At 36.4% G+C, this 24,383-nt stretch overlaps 1 protein-coding gene across 12 annotated transcripts in view; it reads right to left on the reverse strand.

Moving 5' to 3' along the window:
• Positions 1 to 24,383, reverse strand: part of LOC131079503 (lysine-specific demethylase JMJ30) — a 153,752-nt gene that overhangs the window by 11,463 nt on the left and 117,906 nt on the right. For 8 of the 12 annotated variants that reach the window (XM_058017464.2, XM_058017463.2, XM_059219895.1 and 5 more), the window contains one exon: positions 7,235 to 7,330. In XM_058017464.2, the coding sequence (XP_057873447.2) occupies positions 7,235 to 7,330 (96 nt within the window). Of the gene's footprint in view, positions 1 to 7,231; positions 7,331 to 24,383 lie in introns of those variants that run through there. The other 4 variants (XR_009113987.2, XM_058017469.2, XM_058017470.2 and 1 more) reach the window with 2 other exon arrangements.

A 24,383-nucleotide genomic window follows, 5' to 3' on the forward strand; every position in this document is an offset into this window, starting at 1 on the left:
CGACACAACAAAAGTAATGCAAACTTACCATTAGCATCGATTAACAGCTTAGCTTGTGAATTTCTCATCATAGAAATCTTGAACTTCTCCACATATGGGTTGAAAAAACATTTGCCAACATTCATGACCAGTCTGTAATTGTTCTCCCTCCTATAGCAAATAGCATCCTAGATATAAAGGTATTGTCATGTCCCCTTTTGGAATTTACCTTAATTTAGTCCCGAATCAACAATTCTAACTTAAAATGAAAATTGTAATACATTTATAATAAATATAATTTAATTTATTCTAAAGACATTTTACTATAATATTTAAATCATAATGCTAAGAATAATTTTAGAAGATGGAACTTATCTTGATAACTTTCTCTGATTATGCTGATCATAAACCTCCCCATAAACTGATTATCGTCTCCTTACAAACTGCTCTAGAACTCTTACAATCTCCTCATATGTCTTTCATAAAATTCTTCACTATCTCCTCCTATATTATATATTGATTTCCATATGCTCAGAAATCTCTCATTGCACATAACTTGTTTCACCTTTCAATGTGGAGCATCAATATAGTATTGGGTCCTTCTGATCAGTGATATGAACTTCTGCGACAGCATGTGTTATTCTCTGTTATGATCCTGTATGATGATATGAGCCAATCGATCTGAAAGTAGTGTGCTGCTTCAGATCCTTCTACTTCCAATAATGGTTTGATACGATATTGACTATCATTGTTCCTGATATTTAACTCCTCCTGCTTATGCGATGAATTCTGATCCAATTGTGATCCTTAAGGAATCGGTTAAATGCTGGTTCAGATTTTTTGCTAATGTATTCATGCATATGAAATGGGTGGAGTCTTCCTTGATTGGTAACATCAGCTTCTCATGCATCAGTGTTTGGTATTTCTGCTGTTCTACTGGAGCACTCAGATTTGAATAAAATGAAAAATATAAATTCTTCTATCTTCCCCAATCAATCCCTTCATATAATGAATCTCTGTTTCTTAACACATTGCCATTAAGTTCTGATCGATACTCCTTATTGTTGTAGATAACAACCTGCTCATAGAGTGGCTTTTGTGGTCTGTAATTAAGTCATTGTTCACTGATCGCTGCTCTTTTGCACATCGTAGCTTATGTACTTATTTTAATCATCCATAAGACTTTTTCCATTCTCCCTATTATTCCCCCGATTTGAATGATTATCGATGCCTCTTAATGTGCATCAAAGGGATATGAGGGTGAAGGGTTGCATCTCTTCGTTATCCTTAAACAAATCATAGCGCTTAGCTCTCCATGGGATCGTGTCTTTTCATTAATACACACTTATCACTTGAACATGAAGGAGATCGCTTCCTTTGACTCATCACTACCAATTCTTAATCGCTGTTCCTAACAATCACATCAATTATTATTTATTACCTCTTTTTTTCTTAACAACGATCGCCGCATTTTCTTGTCTCTTCTGCTACTTCAATGCTGTGTATAGATCCTCATAAAAGGTCATTGTATTGTCTTGTGAGCTAGGTCTAACGGCTAAAACATCCTGCACCATTGTAGACTCTCTTCAGCGAACCCAATATGGATAAGAATAAGAGAAACCATCCTCTTTGTTCGATCACCGTTAGTTATTACCCAAGTCGCACTCTCAAATATTGTAAATGATTGCTTGCTGTAGTATCCATTACAATGTCATCAGATTCGATATTCATGACTTATTATTAGATTAACCATCTTCCCTTTATACAAACCACTGTCTTTCACCGCCTATCTTTATCACTGAAATGCCTTCTTAATTGTTCTTCCCATAATTGCTCCTTAGTATTCTTCTTCTTAATAAGGTTGATGTCTTATGATGATCCGGTTGGCTGGATATTATCAATTATAAGTCTCCTTAATAAAATCGACCCCTTAACATTGCCATGTTTATATATCTTCAAGTATGGAAAGCTAGAGATGTAATTGGCGCTCCTTTCTTTCTGTCGCTTAATGCTTTATTAATTCAAGAAATTGTTTATCCTTGATATTAATAACAAACAATTCCAAACAACCATAAAGATAATACAAGGAGCTTTCTCAATATGAACACTTTTTGACAGAGTCTTGTTTGGGGACATGACAGGTATGGACTACCATAGATGACCCTCTAAACATCTAGTGGAATAACATCTATGAGCATCTCAGCAATGAATTCCAAATTAAGCCCAAATCTGATTTTATATTGAATTATGACTAAGATGTCCACCCCTAGGTACAACCAGCCCTTGAGGATTTATATGACTGTCTCCAAATTAGGTTCATTCACTAGATTCTGGGAAATAAGATTAGTTTGAGAACATGTATCAAACAAACTCCCTATCTTTCTTTCTTGAGTTGAATCTTAATATGGAAAAATTGTCAACATAGCATCCTCTTGTTATCCACTACTACCAACACATGCACCATTTCTCACTATGGCATGTGACAGCCAATCATCTATATTGGTTCTGCAACCAATCACCTCAGCTTTGCTCACAGATCAAGTGTTCTTGTTCTCAAAAGAAGCCAACTCTAGCAGAAAATTTCAACAGTTCATTTTCGTATGCATATCCTTGCCACAATGATTACAAATTTGCAATGATGCTTCTCTTTGCACTTTGAATTAACTATGGTTGTGTTGTTATTCTTGTCCTTCCACTTGCTTTTGCCACTATTTTTGCTTCAGCCTTGAAAAGGGAAATATTATTGCTGAAAAATAGCTTTTCTGAGTCTTGTTCCACACCTTTGGACTCATTCCCTTGCTCTCCATATTCTTGAGCAACTCCCAACTTTTGGGGCCAGACTAAGATATGTTTTCTAGTCTTTCTAGTTTCATCATTGACAAGGAAATCTACCCACATCTTTGTCGAACCAATGGAATTTTGCTTCTTCATTATTGATATCTCCATCCATGTCTCTTGTCGCTACTCTATTCCAATCTCTAGCACCTATTTTGGGTTCCAATGAAAATAATTCATCATTTCCACTTGATCTAGTTATAGTCATAATCTACAAGTAATCTTCTTCTACCTTTCACCACAAGAACTTCACAAGGAACCTAAGCCTTGCTCTGACACTACCCCCCATGAAGCTATGGGGTATGGAGCCAAAGTAAATTGACTCAAATGCTTCCACTTTTCAATATGTTACACTTGATTACGAAAAGTGACCACAATTTAAGTACAAGTGGCAGTGGCACTACTTGTGGTTCTTCAAATGTTCCTACATCATTTGATGCCAATAATGATGTTGGTCTTGATGATTTAGAAAATCCTTATGATACTGAAAATTAATTATTGAACTTGAAGTTTTAACAAAAAATATTTTATAGTATTTATCGTTTACGTTTAATTACATTAGAGTTCATGGTGGTTTTGTTCATTATATTATGCTATGTGATATTCTAAACTTGATTCATATATATATATATATGATTTTTTACAAGTTTTTAGTATGAACAAACTCAAAACAAATCAAGCCCCCAAAAAAATTTCTCAGATCCGCAAACCCAAACGAAGATATGTACCAGAACCGGTAACAAAGTTCTACATTATTTAACAATCTACTCTAATGACTTTTATCATGCCTTTAGCAACATTAATTTGCCTAACTAATAAACAAAACAGCTAAAAAAACAAAAAATAACAAAGCACAACACATGAATCAATTATATGAGACGATAGTTTTCCCTAGAGAAAATTCATAAGGGTGAAGAGAACTCCAACGATAGTATGCCTATGGCATCTTATTCACTATATGATGCTATTATGTGGAGACCACACCATAGCAATAGTCTTTTTAGATTTGTACAACAAAAGTACAATATCATGTCTCTTCATAGCTCCTTCCACTCTTTAGAACTCTACTACTCATACGTCATCTTTCAAGTTTTCAACACAACATTAAGTATTTTTCATATGTCAACCATACCTCCAAACAAAGTATTCAATCCCTTTTATACACCTCTACATTCATAATGATGGAAAACAAATCAATTGCCTTAGAATGGCAACAAGCAATGTTGTAGCTACTCCACCGTCTAACCATTCCTATTGAAACCCAATCACTTTACATATCAACAATAATGGCCTTCAATAGAGATTACGACAGTTGCACCCATTACACGTGCATATACAACCAAACACCTTAGGAAACAATGATAGTAGATCCAAATGAATGGCAGCTCACATCATACGGTATTTGCCACTCTACCAAGTCAACAACCGCTAAACAAGGAACGACATTATGCATCTTGTGGTCTTCTACCTTAATACAAATCTCAACAATAATAACTACCAAAACCAATTTGAAAGGAATGAAAACATGAAATCCTAGCACCATAAATCTCCCAATGATGTTTGAGACCACTACCAAGGATCTACAAATGTATTTTGTCACTAATACATCCACTGCAGTTCATTCTAGCATTCATCATATTGCTGAAAACAATGACAATTGTCTAAATGATGATTCCAACAAAAAAATAGTGTCCTTATAACTTGCATGAGTTTGGGAAGCGTTCTTCAAGTGACCTCTTTCATTCTAGAATGCAAGATATAATACCTGCAGCAACTTACTATCACCCAAAGAAAATTGCTTGATGCTTGGAGTAGCCTAAAGGATGACTATAGCAAGCTACAAAAAGCATATAGCAGCCCACACAACACATGTAGCAACCTATCCTATATCACTATTATACATGATCTACAAATGATCCTTAGTGTGTACCTAACTTTGAAACCTTACTGATCCGAAATACTCAACCATTTTCAGATCACACCTACCTAAATAGGGACTTTTGGTCCCCAAAAGCCTTAGGACAATCAAATCTGGAGACTTCTTTCCTACTTCTTCACAAGACATTTGCTTGGCCTTATTTTGGCATTGCCCTTTTTCACAAATCAACCAGGTCTCACACTCTCCTCGCCTAGTTTGCCTCACCTTATTATAAAGAATAACATCTTCCTCCAACTCTTTCGATCCCCTTGGTCCCAAAATCATCTAATGAATGAAGAACTAAATCCTCTAGTTCTTCACCCAACATAAAATAATCAAACAGGTAGCATAATTGGTCAACATTGATTATAGAAAATACTTTCATATACTCCAGCAATTCCAAACGAAATCCTTTTGTTTTACCTACTCAATGATCTAAAAAAGACCATACAGTAGAGATTTCAGCTTCTGTAAAGGCCCTTGTTGTCTCTCTTTACCCAAGCAAACCTAAACCATGTCGCCATGATGCTTCTTGTCCTTGAGCCAAGACATTTAGATTCTATTGGACTGAGAGGTGTATTTGCCTCACTTTCTTCACAAACTTGTGAGCTTTATCAACCTCAAGTCTCCATTTTCCAACTCCTCACTTGATTCCAATACAATTATCAATTGGGTTTGGTGGTATAAAACAAAAAAGGTAAAAGACTCTGAATAGCCCTGTTGTATGAGTGTTGGATAAACACAAAATTTTCATTCTATCCTTTGGGATACCTCTAATTATAACCACTTAATAGCTGTACCAAAGTTATGTTCAAAAATTCCACTGTTCATCTATTTGTGGATGAAAGGTAGTGGACTGTTTGGGTTTCGTGTCCATTCTTTCCTACAGCATGCACCAACAATTGCTCAAGAACCTGGAATCTCTATTAGACATATTACTCTCTAGGACACCAAAGTGTATCCACACTTGACTGAAGAAAAGTTTTGTTGCACCACTTATTATCACTGTCTTTTTACAAGCAATCAGTGCACACTTCTCGCTTAAGCAATCCACAATTACAAAAGTATAATCATTGTTTTGCTTAGTCTGAGGAATACCTCCATTGGTCCTCCAATTCTGAAATGTGAGACTCCACAAACAAAGATGCAATGTCAGATAAACAGGAATCCCAATCAGGTATGTATTAAAAGAATTTTTAAAGAAAATTAAAAAAGGTGAAATCCAATAAAGAAAGCATGTAACTATGGGATGAAAACACACCTGATGCCTAGCAGCAAAGTGCAAACACAGACCTAACCAAGTTGTTTAAATCCCACCCCCAGCAGCTGAAATCCAAATCATGACCTGAAAAAAACAATGAATGGAAGCCCACACACACATAGAAAGCTCGACCAATTTCTTTTATCACTGGCAAGTCAAACCTTAAGTCATGAGTTTAACAGGTTTTGCTATGAGTTGTGCAACTTTTCACAAAATTCTTGTAGCAATTTTTAATTTTTTTGCATTAATCAACCCCAAGTAAGCCTGCAAGTAGCTTGCCCAGCAAACTAGGTTGAGTACTCACAATTTTGCAACTGGTTGCTCCTACCAGAGCTTATCGAAATTGGTGATTGAGGGAGTGTCTTGAGTTCAAGACCGATACCCTTGAGTGTTAAATTCAGAATTTCAATAAAGGTATTGATCAAAAGAATACTGATAATGAGAAGAAGAAATGTCATCTTCAATGCTGTTGATTTTGGCTCTTTGTTGGTTCATGGCTGAGTGCTTCTTTAAGTGTTCTAATGGCATTGGACTTCTACACATTTTGTTAGTTTGTATTACCGACATATTGCTCTTAGAGAGATGACTGTGCATAGTTATTTCGTGTATTAGTCTAAATTGTGCTACGTAAGAGCTAATTTTGATTTTATTGGTTCTCAGCTACTCGTATGAAACATATTTGTACACTTTTCCTCCGATATATATATATATATATATAGATTAATTAAAATGATTGAAGGTACATTCCACTTTGCCAATAGGGGAATATAGAGGAATGATCTACATGTATAAAGATTAATTAAAATGATTGAAGGTACATTCCACTTTGCCAATAGGGGAATATAGAGGAATGATCTACACTACACATAATGGTTGTCATGTTGTAAGCAATAAAGATGAAATGGAATGACTGAAGGTATAGTCCACTTTGCAAGGAAGGGAATATAGACGAATGATCTACACTACATATAAGAGTTATCGTATTGTAAGCAAACAGAGTGGTGCAGATTACAAATGTCAGAAGTAAATGCATACCATGGACACATATAAGTAGCATGTGATTCACATTTATGAGTTATAAGACAGCATTAAAAATTACTTTAATAAATATCTTGCGATACAAAAATATTTCAGGAACTCAATGTGAATCATCTTTCCCACATTAAAATGACCAGAAAAATTGAACAATTATATTCCATGCAACGAAGTCAATCATATTCTGAAACAATATAATCTCTCACCTGACTGGAATTGCTCAGCATTGGTTCACCATAGGGATATAATTCTTCTGACACAGAAGCTGAGTAGAGCCTTACATACTTCCTGCCAACAACCTGCTGACAGAAGTCATTGAAATTATAATAAATGAAAATATATTTATCCAAACCTATATTATAATGCTTCCTATTTAGAACAGCATAATTTACCATCGATACTGACAGTAGATGTTTTATGGCCATAGTAATGTTTTTGAATTATTGAGCAAGAATTAGATCAGCACCACAGCACCCTTAAAATGCAAAATACTAAAAATTTCAAACCAAACGGAGAAGTTCTCAATTACATTTAAAAGAAAGCAATTGTCAATTCAGCTATTAATTTGTATCCATCCTCCAAATATATTGACTGCATTCCTTTCCAGAAATAGTGATGACTTCCTATTGATAGTAGGTAATAGTGGTTGCTGAAGACTGGCTAATCGGTATTTCTAGTTGATATTTGAGAAAAGATAAAGTGATCATGTGCCATTCCATAGACTATAATGAAATGTTCTACACATTAGCTAGAATACATGTAAGTAAGGTCAGTATTGTATCATCTCAATTTTATGCATATCTAATCGAAGATTAGACTGCGATGAGCTCAAGTGATATATCATTGTGAATTTATAAGGGAGACTCATTTTTGAATCCCCTAGAGACAAACTGTTAATTATAGTCTCAGTCGTAACACTCAGCAAAATAAATCCATCTCCTTAGTTTTATCAGTGCACAGAAACTAAGTCTATCATTTGCGATTTATTTTAGTTAGTATTAACTAAATTTAATTGCTATGCTATAGTTAATGCATCGTGGAGTTTATTAAAGGGAATGATCGCCGGTGTAGAAGGATCGTGGCTCCACACAAGGGTCACGACCCTATGTGGAACCACGTGGTTCCACATCGGATCGTGACCCCCTGTGGAGGCACGATCCAATGAAACAAAAGATATATATGCGCTATCCTCTCCATTGATAACACATTCGATAGGAGAAAACAATATACTGTGATCGGTAGTAAATATAATCGTTTGCTTTTCATCTGCAGAGGCAAATCGATAAGACTAATAAAATCGATTTTACATTCCTTATATCCCACGCTAAAACTTTAAACTAGTTGTCTCAGAATTCTGATTACTCAGAAAGTAATAACAGTCTATTTACATTTACACAAACGGCTAAAAATAAATGAAACAGATCGCACAAAGGAAACAACAGATAAAAATGAATTTGTCCAATTTGAAGCAGCCAATGGTACCACTAACTTGATCAGTAACAATTGCATCCAGCAGTTCCCAAGATTGAGGGTTTTCATCCTCAATCAAAACAAAAAATCCAAGGGGTTTTTGTCCTCTAGATCATACTATCAAGGGGTTTTATCCTTGAGATCTCCAAGTAAAATTTTAATTTAAGTTCATGAAAAATAATTATTATCCAGATACAAAATCAGGGCCAGATTCTCCTTCATTAGCATTACATTTTGGGCCCATAATTAAATTAATCTTCCTTCCTAAAATTAAATAATATAAAACTTAGTTTTATGATAAAAGTAATTTATTGGAGCACCCAAATAGAACAATGATTGGGTGTTAAATTAGACTGTTGCTGACTCAATTAGGTAGGAGACGTGATAAAATGATTTATCACCTGGCCCAAAAAATCTATCAAGGGGTCCAAGATAAACATCGCTTGCATGTAGAATAAAAGTGGAGCTTCGCTCTCCATTGTAGGTGGCCATATAACACACCGAGGTTTCACAGCTAATCAACTCCTTTGTTCTTCCCCTATCATGTTGAACCCTTCCATACCCTCCTGGTTCTTTTTTGTTTGTTTTTTGATTTGAATGTGTTTATGGAGGAAGAGAGATATGCAGAAGATATGTATCATAATAAAATAACTTCCAGCAATAAAATAACTCAGAAAATAGCAATATTCAGGAATACCCACAAAATGATATAACTCAATTTATTCTCAGAGTTGGGTTTACAATATATCATTGGTATGAACAACACCCAGATAACCAAAATGCTTTAAAAAACATGTTACAAGCATACCCATCAAATCTGGAAGTACATGTGTCTGATTTTGGACTGAAATCTGCAAACTGGCATCAAAGAACTTGGACACCACCCTCGAGAATCATCTCCAAAGGCCATGAAATGCATGTCTCTGTGTACACAAAACAGCAGCAAACCCCTCAAAAATACCAATCGACCTCCTCTTTAGAACCTCATGCCACTTCCAAACGAAATACAATCTCTCCTCAATTCTGCAGCTAACTCACTTGAATTGATCAAACAATCCTTCTTTCAATCTGCACTGAGCTCTCTATGAATCAAACTAAGAATATCAATCTACAATGAAGTTCAACTATGATTCCTGGATAAAATCACCAAGCAATCCTCCAGATTGGGTCTCTCACCGACATGGAAGATGCTCCTTGCAAGGGTTTTAATCCTTACAAAGCCACAAAATGAACAAGTTCAACCAGCAAAGACGATTTCCAAAATATCAAATCAAGCATGAGAAATGAGCTCTTAAAACTTGCTTTTACAGCTCTTGCAGAAGTTATGCCCAAACCAAGGAGTCCGTTTTTTAATTTTATTTTAAAACCTTATGTCTCCCTTAAGTGGCACTCATCCCCAAAAAGGCCCCCTTATTAAATAAAAATACTTTAATATTTGGGCACCCATATAGTCCTTTATTAGATATATTAAAATAATGATAAAAAATTAACTTTATAATTTAATAACTTATTGTTATTTAATTTAAAAGCACTAGACTATATCACAAATTGAGATATCATTATTAATTACATCCACCGACCATACTAAAAATAGCAATAATAACAACTGACTTACTAAAAATAGTAAGAATGCAAAAACCATCCAAATCAGCTCCAAAAAAGGGCGTTATGCACATCTCAGCCGCCTAAGCTTAAAGAAACACCTGTCTTTGCTGAATCAAACTATCATCATGAGTTCCCAAACCCAACTTATTAGCCTATGAGAACCCACTAAATAGACTAATAGTCCACCAAACCGATATGCTCAGGAAGAGAGCATTACATGTTGGCTTCAATAAAAGTAATTTTATGTTGGTTCCATCTCTTGGATATTTAAACAAAGGATGATAAAGAGTCCTAAAATATTTAAAGAGGTATGTCCAACAAGTAGGAAGGATGAGATTTTCAAGCAAGTTAATCACCACCAATGGAAGATCCACTTAAGATGTGTAGCTGATTGAAGGAACAAATTTTCAATGATTTACACTATGAGGGTATGCCTGGAAGAGAAGAATAAGTTTGACTATGAGAATTTCACGTTTTCATTGTGACGTGTACACCTATACAAGGAAGGATGTGTTTGATTTTTTAAAATAATGGCTTTGTACTATCAAGTGCACACTTGTATAGAGTGAAATTAGCTTCACTTTTCAAAGAACAAGTTTGCACCATGAAGTGTGCACGCACATAAAGAAGGCGAATTTTAATTTCAAACAATTGATTTCCATTGTGAGGTGCACACCTGGAAACATGAAACAAGTTTGAGTTGTCAAAAGGCGGGATTGCATTGCAAGGTGCACATACATATAATAAAAATGTACCTTTCAAAATCAAAATCATACAAAGACACTGTGTAAATGCCAGATCAAAAAGTCACAAGCCCGAAATTCCATTCTGAGGTGCTACTTATTATAGGCAAACAATACTTTAGAAATCAAAGCAGAACCAGCTATATTAGGTGTGTTAATATTAGTAGGGTCAACCAATATGTCAAGGGAAAGAAAGTCATTAATAGAAGGACACACTTGTAATATTAATATGGTCAACTATGTGTTCCAAGAGTTGTTTGTCTATTTTTGCATGAATAAAGTAATCACAATCTTTAAAACACAAATGGGGCTGCTACTTGTAATATATTTCAGTCAACACAAAAGATTGGTTTCAATTAGCAAATACAAAGGAACAAAAAGCAATTCATATCATGCTTCAACAAAGTGTTGTTTTTTTTTTTAGCCATGCAGTCGTCAATGGTTATATGCGACTTCATTATTTTTAAATCATATCAATAGTGTTGCAAAGGGATTACAATATTCTAATTTAGTTTCTTTGGATTTGTACTAAATGATTAAGGTTTGGTGTAAAATTTAACACAAAGATGGGTTTTGAGAATTATCACCAAAATCCAATTGTCAAGGTTCACTAGTTTTAGCCAGAACTATTTTTAACTTGCACTATTTTTAACCATCAGCATTTTCAAGGAGAAGAGCACATTCTAAGTCTATATTTAATGTCTATTTAAATTTTATATAGATGAGCTATTGTAATGTCCCCACTTTGAAATAAATTTAATAATAAATAATAATAAAATTAAAATATAAATGAATAAAAAAATAAAAAGTAGATTAAAATATAAAGGAATATAATTAAATAAAATTAAACTTTAATTAAGTTAATGATTGGTCAAAAGACATAAAATGAAAAGTTGTGACTCCCTCAAACATGAGATATAAAAGGGAGAAGAGAACTTCATTTGAGGGGGATAATTTAGGAAGGAGAAGAGCAGATCTGATTTAAATAAGAAGTGCAGATTTGATTGTGAAAGGTTGTGTCCCTTTCAAAGGGCAGAAATGATGAAGAGTTGCACCCTTTTAAAGGGTACTAATGGTGAAAGGGTGTGTCTCTTGCCAAAGGGCATACGTGATAAAGAGGTGTGGCCTACCCCTTACATTGAGAGATATTAAGGAAAGGAATCAAAGCATCCAGGGAGGGAAGGATCGATCAGATCAGATCAGATCTGTTATTAAGCTACAGGCAGTAACATCTTTGTTCTTGGTGGTATGCATTGATAATTTTCTTATGCAGAATTTAATAGTAATATTATTATAGACTGCAATACGTATGACAGTCATACTTAATTACATAATCAGAAGATGTCACAGTAGCCAGCCAAAGAATAAGACAGGCTAATCATATTTAAAACAGTTTAAGATGCAGCAAACACATCCATATGCCAGCAATCTCAGCAATAATGACAAGTCAGCAATCAAGTATTAAGAGATTAACATATCTCTAAGGCAGCATTCAAAAAGTATTATGGGTGATTAACATGTCTCTAAGAAAACAACTAGTAATTTATGTCATAAGAGATCATCATGAAAATATGCGATGGAAACATTGTAGCAATTCATTATGTGCAACGAATCGACAATATAGGGAGTGTAATCTGTGAAAGCAACGATTATGGTTGTTAATGCAGAAATTGAAGAAGCTTAATACCCGGTTCACATAAGACAAATGTTCATAAACAAACAATTAGTTAGTAGTGGTTGGAGAAGGAATGTTAACTAATCAAGAATTAGTTATCTTCCATGAGGTACGATTAGAATTATGAATGGTGCAATTACCAAAGACATGAGACATGTCTTATACAATGCAACCCTCATTCAGGCACGCAGATATAAGAAGACCAGCCCTCCATTCATTCAGGACATCAATCAAGGAAAGAGGAAATAATAAAGAAACTGAGTCTGCTGTCAGCCTGCACGTCAAACTATTGAAAGGGGACAGAAGAATCGTTAGAGGGAGAATAGGAAGTTTGCAAACACAACAATTCCCTGGTATGCTGTATCAGACTTCCCTCTCTACCATTTACAAGTAATAATCTATTAAAATTACTGTTGAATCATATGGAGAATTTGCTGTACTGTTTATCAGACATATATGCATGTTATCGTAGTCCATATAGTAATCTTAATGAATTGAATGCAATATCTTAGAGATGTTCTACTATTGGAGATGCATTATTTAGTTGTAGCACTCTATTCTACCCTTATCATGGCTGCTTAATTGTTATGATGTACTTAGAAGAAATTATATTCTTCATATTATAATAAGTCATGATTAATTCATCCTAGTTATGCCACATGCATTATAATAAGAAATATGTTTCTCTAGATAATGTTTATATATCTTTGCATAATAAGTGCACCCTTGTGGAGGAAGGGTATGGATGTGATGAAGGGGTAACGAGGGGCTCGTAAGTAAGCCATCCTTGGATGACCAAAGTGGGCATCGAAGCTTGGATGACCCTTACATGGAGCAGTCAAGGAACCCGATTGCATTCTCTACTCATTCCCCCACAAGAGATGATAATATGGGAAAAGGGGACTTGATAGGCAAGCAAGTGTGAGCCGCCAAGTGAAGCAAAAAGTTTGTAGAAGGCAACCTTTCTTGGGCTTGGTGTAGAAATGGCTCCAAGCAAACCTTCAAGTCTCTTTCTCTCCAACTCTTATGCATTATAAATTTAGAATTTGATCTAACCCTAACGATAAGATGAATATGTATTTGTATTTGTTCTTATGCTTTATATGCAAGCTCTACATACAAGAGCGCATCTTGTTTAAGCAGTTGAGTGATTGGTAAGTTCATTTGTGAAGTTGTATCAACTTCTATTATTATTACCTTAAGCATTATTTAAACTTATTGAGGAAAGAAGTCTCTTGCAATTGATTCTTCTAAGTTTTGAGAAAAGAAATCTCTTGCAATTGATCAGTGATAGATAATTGTCCCAACTTCCTAAGTTTGACCATAAGGGGACATTGCAACTATTTTTACACAATCTTCTAGAAGATCTATTCATAGTTTGCAATATTCTTGATTAGGAGTCTAACTAACAATTGCATGACATCAAATTTAACATTAGTGGATTATATTATGTAATTAAGTTTGCATTGCTTGCAAGTAGGCTATTCTTAAGGTAAGAAGTTGTAATGGCCCCTTTTCGAACTGAGTCGAATCGGTGAGACCCGTAGTCACCATATGCTAAAGGAGGGATTTGCAGGGGAATAACATAATAATTCATTGTGTTAAAAAATCTCTTAGGCTATAACATTAAAAAAGACACTTAACTTATTATTATTACTTTGGGCAAAAGGAAAATAAAAAACATAAAGTGAAAATATTAAATATTCAAAATAAATAAATATTAATTACCTAAAAGGTAACTAATAATTAAAAATAAAAAGGGGATGAATATTCAAAATAAATAAAAAGTTATATTAGATTAACTTTTATGGTTGCTACAAAAAGCACAAAAAGGAAGACATTGGAGGGAAAGGATTCATTCTATCATGGTCGATTCCCAATAACCCTCATTTGCTAAGCTTTGACAAATTGCTCAATTCTCCAAAAGACAATCCCTACAAGTGAACAATCTCATGGATGAAAGCCTGCTAAATGAGTGATTTCACTCGGAAGTCACTGTTGTATTGAACACAAGAAGATTTTATTAGAATTTACAAAAGATTATAGATTGGTTATAGTTTATAGTATTTTTCATAATAAAATAATTCTAGTATTAATTAGAATGTTTTATTATTTATCTATTGGTTTGAGTAAGGCCAAATTTGGCCGTAATATTGGTGTGGAGATCGCATGTTTCTTTTTAATAAATCAAGGGCATTCAAGAGGGCCAATGGTATGAGTTTGAGGGGGATAGGAAATAAAAATCAGAATAATAATGAAGTGGTTGTTGCACATAAGGAAGTCAAAGCACCATACAATTATCTAAATGGGAGATTTGAAGAGTCAAACATGCTTTGCTAATGTAATTCCAGTTAACTAGACCATGGCACACCAATTGCAAATCTTGGTAGAGGAGGCATGAGGAAAAAAAGGGGTTTGATTCCCTCTTATGCCAACTAAGGCCTACCACTGATGTTACTGCCAACCTTCAAAAGATTTTGAAATTGTCTTTATGGGTCTACAACACCATATCAATCTTTGGAGATTAACATAAAAAATAGGATAAGTCTAATTGCCTGCTACGAAAGACAAAATTAAAAGTCAATGGGACCTATGTAGTTGGCCACCAGCACAAGGCCATTTGCAAATTTAAAAAATTCATTTGGTTTTGGGACCTGTTGTGACCTTTTCACACATCGCCCCATTGCTAACGGGGACCCCCTCTTTGCCGACTTTCTACGTTGTTAGGTTAGGGTTTTGGCTACTTAGTGGGCAATTTTGTGTTTCCCGTGCCCGAGTCTCGGAGTTTTGATCATGCCTAGTGCCATCTAGGGTTTTTGAAGTTATAGGATCAAGTTGTAAAACGTTGATATTTTAATGATCCTAAGTTTTTGTCTAAGTGTAGACCTATTGAACGTTAACGTGTTTTTAAACACATGCATCAATGATTTTAAAGTGCCAAGGTATTCACAGACCTTTTGGAGTTGTTTTCTCGCTCCTAAGGTATTATTTAGGTTGATTTCGCACTTTATTCCAATATTTTCCTAGCGTTTCGCTTATATTTTTGGAAAATTAGCCTAAGTCCAGTATAAATTTAATGTTTCTAAGTGATTTTGGGTGGTTAAAATGATTAAATCCTAAGGGAAATCCTTATTCCAAGGGTTAAAGGGTCAAAATCCATGCTAGATGTGCTTTTCCCCTCACATTCTAGACTACCCAACCCATTCCCCCACTCAAAATCCATACTACACATGGGTTTCCCCTGAAATCCATACTGGCTACCATTTTCCCCCACTGTTTATCCATACCTGGGTCGAATTTCCCCTGGAAGTGCTAAAATTTGGCTAAGTGTCAGGATTTATCCAGACTGCCATCGATTTTCCACCAGAAGTGCGGACTGGAGTGCAAACAACGTTGAGGATGATTCCATGCCTGAGTCGATTTTCCAACAGGATTTTTGTGACAACTAAGTGAGGATTTTTGTCCGGATTTTCATCCAAACAGGGATCGATTTTCCCTTGAGAGCATTAAGTGAGAATTTTTGTCCGGATTTTCATCCAGACAGGGATCGATTTTCCACTGGGATGATTTTTGAGGAATTTTTCTCCAGATTTTCATCCAAACTGAGGTCGAAATTCCACCATGGAGGTTTTTTCCAAGTCAAGTGAGTTTGGAGTGTCGATTTTTCAATCCAGATTGCCATCGAATTTCCCCTGGGGTGATTTTTTGCAAATAGAGTGTATTTTTGTCTGGATTTTTGTCCAAGCTCATATCGATTTTCCCTTGGGAGGTTTTTGTGTGCAATTTTGATGAAGTTATGCATGGATATTTATCCAAGCATGGGTTGAAATTCTCTTATGGGGTAAATTTTGGCATTTTAATGATTTTTGAAGGGATTTTTCAATCCCAACCTATATCGATTTTCCCTTGGAGGCTTTATTTTGGATTTAAATTGCAATATTTTAATAATAAGCCCCATTTAATTGCTTTTAAATAATTATTAATGATTATTTAAAATTTAAAAGCAAAATTAAATAACTTGCAATAATCATTTAATGTTTGAATCTTCTAGAAGCAAGTTAGGTTTTCACCAGGCAAGTATTTAAGCAAGTGTTTTATCCCACATTGCTTGTGTGGTGAAAGTGAGAGATGAAAGCAAGTATAAGAGAGGAGCCTTTGCATTATTTTATTATTAAATCTGCCAGGTATCTCTATGAAAGCGATTTTTCTCCAAGTTGGGTGAATTTTAGCAAGGCGTTTTTTGGTGAAGTGTGGGATTGAGGATTTATTTTCCTCCATTTTTTCTAGCTTGCTGATCTATTCCCCTTGGCTGCCATTAAAGACCAATTTCAGAATTTCGATTTTGCTAAGTTTGGCGATTTTTTCAAACTTTAGCATTTTTGGGTGAAAATTGGCAATTTCATGTTTGGAGACTTAGGCGATTTTTCCTCCACCATTTTGCTTGTTGTTCAGACCTTCATTACTGCAGATCAAGGCTGCCATTAACAACAATTTTCAGATTTTAGTATGGCGCCATCAAAGAAACGAGACTCGGACTCGGCTCGGACTCGGCAAGGCCAACTCGGACTCGGACTCGGGACTCGGCATCAGACTCGGCTCCAGACTCGGCTGGACTTGGGATAGTGAAAAACTCAAGAAATTTAGAGATTTTTAAATATTTAAAACTTGTTTCAGACACCCTTTATTGAATACACCTTAAAGACACAATAACATCATCAAACTCGGCTCATTTAATTACATACACAAGTATACATCAATCACATAAGCATAAACGCAAATTGTAGCTGAAGAAAATAACAAACATAGATATATAAATATTGTCAAATGTATACAATATTACAAAACTCATGGAATAAAAAATCCATTTCATCATATGATCATCATCAAATGTTTCATACAAATACCAAAGGTAAATACAACTACAAGTCTATGGCTCAGAGGAGCCTGCACCATCCGGCCCCAGCCCCCTGCGAAGGCGTCTAAGGTAGTTCCTAGATGATTCGACTGCCATAGCCGCTCCCTGTGACACCATGCCATGCTCACCAACATCAGGAACATCCGTGTCACTATCTGCCTCTGAATCTCCTGTCTGTGCTCGTGCTCTCCGCTCCTCCTCTGCCATGGCTACAGTCTCAACCTCTATATCTACCTAGTCGATCCAATCAATGTCAGACTCGGAGGTTAAATTTTCTCTACTTCTATCGACACAGTTTCCCCCATATTTTTCGACGGGGGTTTGGGGGCAGCGCCCCCAAGGTGGGGTCAAGGGGCAGCGCCCCTTGCGCGCTTCCTGTCGCGATACAGGGCGAGGTCGAGGGGCAGCGCCCCGCGAGGCCTAAAAAACTTATTACAAGTCTGAATTAGGGTTTCTTTGAGAGTCTTCCTTAGGGCCTGGTTTTGCACTTGTTGCTAATTAGGTCTTGCTTGGTGAGTATCATTCTTGAAGGTCCAAGCTAGGTCAAGTTGGTGAGTGATAAAGTCTGGAATGTCATCCTGATCTTCAAATGCCCTGAAATTTGGCTAAGTCTGGAATGTCCTGATCCTGAAATTTGACTAAGTCTGGAAAACTGAAGAATCCTCCAAAAACTAGATTTTGCAATATAACTCCTGGAGGCCCGAAACCACTCTCAAACATCCTGACAGTATATATGGAATATAACTTAAAGTATAAGAAAGAAGAAAGATATAAGGAAATGTCACTTATACTTAAATGTTATATTCCATAAAATAATCCTGACGGAGAGACCAAAATGTCAAATTTCGCCCTTCCAAAAAAACTTATTACTTTTTAAAAAAACTTTTTAAAATGTTTTTTTTTTGTCATTTTATTAACCCAGCCAGTAGCCGAGTCTGGGGCTCAGGACTCGGCGAGTCTGGCGAGTTTACTCTCCAGACTCGGCCGAGTCCGAGTCCGAGCCCCTGGGACTCGTTTGGCCTGACTCGGACTCGGACTCGCCGAGTTTGGGCGATTTCGGGCGATTCTCGTTTCTCTGGGCGCCATAGTTGGAAAATTTCGATTTTGCTTGGGAGGTGATTTGGTGCCATATTTTGGTGATTTTTATTCATGCTTAGTGGCTGCCATCATTTCCAGCCTGCTGATTCGCTTCAGATCTGAGGTTTGCTTCAAATTTTGACCTCCATTAATGGCTGCCATTAATTTTCAGACTTAAGTTTTTATTGCCCAGCCAATTCCAACTTAGGCATTTTGCATTTGGCGGTGTTTTATGGAGTTTTCTATGCATTTTTTTAGACCATTTTATCGTTGTCGCAGGTCTGAAAACTCCATTGTTAGGCGGTTGTCTTCAGAAATTTTCATTTCCAACCACCTAACCATGTTTGGCGATTTTGCTTGGGGCTGTTCCCTTGGCCATTTTTTATCATTTTCAGGGATTTAAACCACTTTGCAAGGTGCTGGTAAGTCTGAAGTATTCAGTTTTCAGACTTGTCTTCAGAAATAATTTTTTTACCAGCCATACTTACATTTCTGAATATGATTGTTTTGATCATCAGAACTGATTTTTATCAAGATTATGCACATTTTGAAGATTACAACATGTTTTAAAAGTCTGATTTTCAGGTTGTCTTCAAAATTGTTGACCTCCATTGTTGACTGCGGAAGGTGTCTTCAGACATTCATTGTGTGAAAACACAAACCTTTCACACCTTTCCTTAGTCATCATTAATCTGGTATACTCCTTTGCATTTTAGCTTGCATATTCTCTAAGCATAAGGAGGTATTCATGAATTTTATGGAAGGCTTCCATGCCTTAGTGTTGTCTCACTTTGAACTTAATTGCTAAAATTTACCAAGTGTATGGATTATTTTCCTGACTCCATGCTCTGAATTAGCTAAATCTTTAGAAAGTCAGGAATTTTATTACGAACATTATTTATTTTCCTAAGTCTAACTTCGAGCTTCGTACAAGTGCGATGTCAAAGTCGGGATATAAGGAAAGGAAAGAACTATTGAAGATGTTGGAGACTGGATTTTATCCGGAGCTTAAGATTTCATCCAAATGGAAGGAGATCGCTAATACAAACATGCATTTCCTAGACTTCGACCAGATGTAGCGTCGGATATTCGGAGTCAGAGATCAGGTTCCTTCCCCAGCATATGCAAATATTATGAAGAGTGGCATTTTCCATGCCAATGGATTTCTACAGTCCATACAGTGCAGTGAGCTTATCCTGGAATGTGCACGATGTTACGATCCACCCACAAGAATGATTAAGACTCCTAAGGGCATTGTCATCACCTACCTTGTTGAGGATGCTATTGCAAAGGTGTTCGGAATTCCACGCGGAACAAACATGAAGGATGTGACCAAGGAAGATTATGTGGAAAGATACACGAAGAAGATGAGTGTATGCAAGAATTTAATTAACAAAGAGTGGATGATTGAGCCTAGATCTCATCATTCCAAAGCTCCCAAGACACTCATGTGCATAGATTTTAAGGAGGAATATAGTGATTTGATATTCCTACTCAACAGAGTGATGGGGATGCCACAGGGAGCAATATTTGATGGATGGATGTTCTACTTCATCCAGGATTGTCTTAGAGGAACACTAATAAATTGGTCCAAGATTATAAATTTATAAGTGACAATCTGGATTTTCAGCTGAGGAATGTAGAGCAGTCCAAGTCATTCACCATGACTTCTTACCTGGTGTACCTGCTTGCACGGTTTGTTTCATACAGAGGATTAATATGCAAAGGTGAAGTCAGAAATGGGCAAGGACAATTCAAAAGTTATGAATGCTACCCCCAGCTAAGCATGCATAGAATTGAAGACTATAAGAGAGTGAATGATTCATTCACTATGTACATCACATGAATGTTGCAAGGCGGAATCCACAGAAGATTGTCCAAGGAGGCAACGGAGTTAATAGAAAAATATGGATTGTCGTATATACAGTTTCCCACTTTCACATACCTCAAGATTCATGGGTTTCAATTTGAACCCTACAGACTTCCTAGGTATCCAACCAACAGAATGATATTGTTGGAAGTGGTGAGACAGCTTCTAGAGTTCGATGTTATCCAAAGAGAGAAGCACAGGACAGGAATGACATTCCCTATTTCAGTTGGGAAGACATCAGAGGTTTGCCAGTTCGCCATAGCCGCCAGCACTGTGAGTGAGGAGCTTGCATTCTACCGATTTGCTACCTATAAGAAGAGAGAAAGATTTGATCCAGACAAGAAGGTCGGAAGGATCAGAGGAGAGAAGTTCACTCATAAGATTGACATAGAAGATTATTGGGCTAACCTGATGGACGAACAAGCAGTGAAGAGAAGAATGTGGTCCAGAATGTCAGTGGATTTCATGAGGAAGTGTGGACTTTTCCTCATTCCTGATCAGGTATTAGATGATAGAGATCATACACATCCACAGTATGAGAGTGAAATGAAGAAGGCAATCCTATTGCCTAATTGGTTAGAGTCAGAAGAGATTGACCTAAATTTATTGATGAGAGAGGTCTTGAATTTCTCCCGCCTATGGGTGGATATACAGATGAATAAGTTAGTTGACATGGGTGTTCCCTTCACTTATGAAAGGATGAAGCCGAAAGAGTCTACTTCCAAGGATGATCAGAGGACTGTCAGTGATGTCAGGATTCATGCAAACGAAGAGAGTCAAGCTCCCAAGAGAAGGAAGAACACGCCAGGAGAAGTCAAGGCCAAAGGGAAGAAGATTGAGGATGTGAAGAAGAAATAGAAGACTATGATTCCACTTATCATTCCTTCACCCCTTCCCAGTGTCTCATCAATCGAAGTGATTGAAGTAACAGAACAGAATAAGGAGACTCAGCAGTGTTCCAACACAGTGATACTACCAGAGAATATTCAAGAATTCCATGCCACAACGACATCTACACCTCCTGATGAGAATAATGATCAGCCGGACTCCCCTACCGTCCTTTTGGAAGTTAGCTTGGGAAATGAGGTATATGATTGGACTAGGGATAATCCTAATGATAATGAGGATGTTATCTCGGCATTGAAAGGACTTCATCGAGAAATATGTCTCGATGATGGTATGGAGATGGCCGCTATTCTTAAATGGCTGATGAGAAGTATGGAAAAAAGTAAACAAATGATAGAGGTGCAACCTATTGATAATATTGATGACTACCTAGCTAGGAGTGCTAAGGAGAAGGAGCCCAAGAGAGCGGAGATTTTATCGCACATAGCTAGAGATGAGACAGGAATGCGGATTGCGCAGATTGTTGTTCCTATTGCAAGCATGACAACGGACATTGCTACTCCTATGGATTTCCAGATCACTTCAGTTGCCCTTGGTCGTACATCTAGAAAATAGGAATTCCAAGAGATTGGTGAAAACGTCCAGGCAATCAATGCAAGGTTAGACAGAGCGGTTGCGGAGAATGAAAGGTACAAAGAAGAAAATATTAGACTCAGAGAATATATTGCAAGGACAAGGCGTGGAGATCCCACCCTTATTTCCCCTATTGCAGTTGACCATGGAATACATTCACACTGCGAGGTAGCGAGAGGGACACACTCAGAGGTGGAGAAGTGGATTGAAAGCACAAGAAAGCAGGCAGATGATTTCCTTACTCAGTTTGTTCATGCATATGATAGGACAACAGGGCTTATATTCAAAAAAATCCAGTATTTGGAGGGAGTTTGGGAAGAATTCCGGCCTATTCAAGACAAGACTATTCCACGCCTCCAGGCATTGAAGAAGATTCCTAATTCCACCTTAGTCAGCGAGAACATTGTGCACAGTGGAGACAGATATGATTTCCATGGCTGGTATTGTTCACTAGCCGTGAAGAAATCAACTTATGAGAACGCCCAGTCGAGTTGTATGGAGATGGAAGGATTAATTTAGGACATTCAGATGAAGATCCTTGCCTCGATTGAGGAATTATTGGGTGTTGATGTTAGTGATGCTAGTGGTTTACATTTAGCCGAATTAAGAGACAAGATGAAATTTATGTATTTTTGCCAGTTGGACTCTTTGAAGAATAGTCAGATAGATGACTTGGTCTCTTTGTTGATTCATGTTCATAGTTCGCAGAAGCTCATGCCAGAATGGGAGAACACTTTGAATGCTTGCTGGGATTCATTGGACGTAATTGATTTACAGAAAGATACCTTGCCTAGCATTTCCATGGAGGAGTTGGATTCAGTATTGGCTAGATTCTTGGAGTATGCTAGGAGAGAGAGAGATGCAGGGAGGAATCTTCTAGAAGATTCCCTATTTGATGACTAGGTATCTTTTCATTGGGCCATATGTTGGTGGCACCATTTTTTATGTAACCCTAATTAGGGCAATTCTAGGTTTTTGTTGGCATGATCTCGGTCGTTGATCTTAGATCAATCTGGGCCATCCATTTTGTAAGACTCTATATATGCCCCTTTGTCTCTCATTTGTAAGAGAGAGTTTTTGTAGAATTGTTGGTATATGCTACAGCTATTTGAATCCTAATCATTATTCAATTGTTGGTGATTTTGCTCTTCAAGTGTTGTATTTGCATTCATGGTTCTCAATTCCTCCAAGTTAGATTAGAATTTATTTTCATGTATGTTAGATTGAATGGAAGATTTGTGGAATTCATTTGTGTGGTATCCTTAATCCATACCACTAGCCTCTTGCCGCTGGTAAGTGCGCCTTGTGTGGTCAACTGGAATTTAAGTAAGCATAACTTCAACTATTACGCGTTTGTTGACAAGCATCAACTTGGATGGTGTCAACGTTTGATGGTGATAGCCTGAAAATCTTTAAGTATACCTTAGACGATTGCACTAAGCTTGTGTCAATACCTGATTGTGAGACCTTGCCTGGCTTGATTCCACTTTATCCATTCATCATTTCCTACATTCCTAGTTTTAGAATAGATTTCCTGAACCCTATTCTTTTTCCCCCTTTTTTAGTAATAAGTAAATCTAGAGCCATATTGATAAATCTTAAGTTGTCAGCACACCTATTCCGCATCGATCATGATAATCCAAACATTTGCGTAAGCCCCCAAGTGAAACACAGCAATTCACATCAACCACTGAACTTACCCACTCGTCAAGACCTGAAATGTAGAAACCTTGGAATCATTTTAGTTGATCTCATTCTTAGCATCTGAGGTGATTTTGTTCAAGAGAGGGTAAATTACCTTGGTACTTTATTCTGAAATGTTTTGTGCATAAAAAACACATCAACAGGACCAAGCCCGCTACTTCAAGGTTGATGTGGTGAATCAAATCATAATCACTATTTGTCTTATCTGCCCACAAATACAAACAAGATTGCTGCCCCAATTTTGGCTGTCATAGGGGAAAACAATAGCAACAACCACCGACTTAAATCAATGCAGCATTTCTAAGAGTTTTCATATTTTATAATAATTTGAATTTAAATAAGTTTGAAATATATACCATTGAATTACATATTATTTGAATTCAAAATAAATTCCATTTATAAATTATGAATTATTTATTCAAAAAAAGAAATAGTTGACCATTGATAATTATAAAAAAGTTGCAAAATTGAAATTAAAAAAAGTTCTTTTTTTGAGATTTCCGACAAAATTGGGAAAATAAATATTACAATGCTATCAAAGCATCTTTTCTGCAAACTATGGGGGAAAACATTTTGTGAAAATTTTCCACATCTAGTTTCATGCACGGAGGTGATAGGGAGTTAAAATTTTATTAGAGGTAAAGGAAGAAAGATCTAAATCAGCTGGAAGTCATCGTTGATCAGTATTACATAGAGATAAAAAGAAAAGACAAGCAGGTGATGGGTCAAAATAACAAGGATCCAAATGAAGTCTGGTTGGAAAGGCTTGTCTAGGGACAACAACAGTTAACAAATATGAGGGCAGAGCTGGTCTCAA

Source organism: Cryptomeria japonica, chromosome 4 (assembly GCF_030272615.1).
Source record: "Cryptomeria japonica chromosome 4, Sugi_1.0, whole genome shotgun sequence".
Lineage (NCBI taxonomy): Eukaryota > Viridiplantae > Streptophyta > Pinopsida > Cupressales > Cupressaceae > Cryptomeria > Cryptomeria japonica.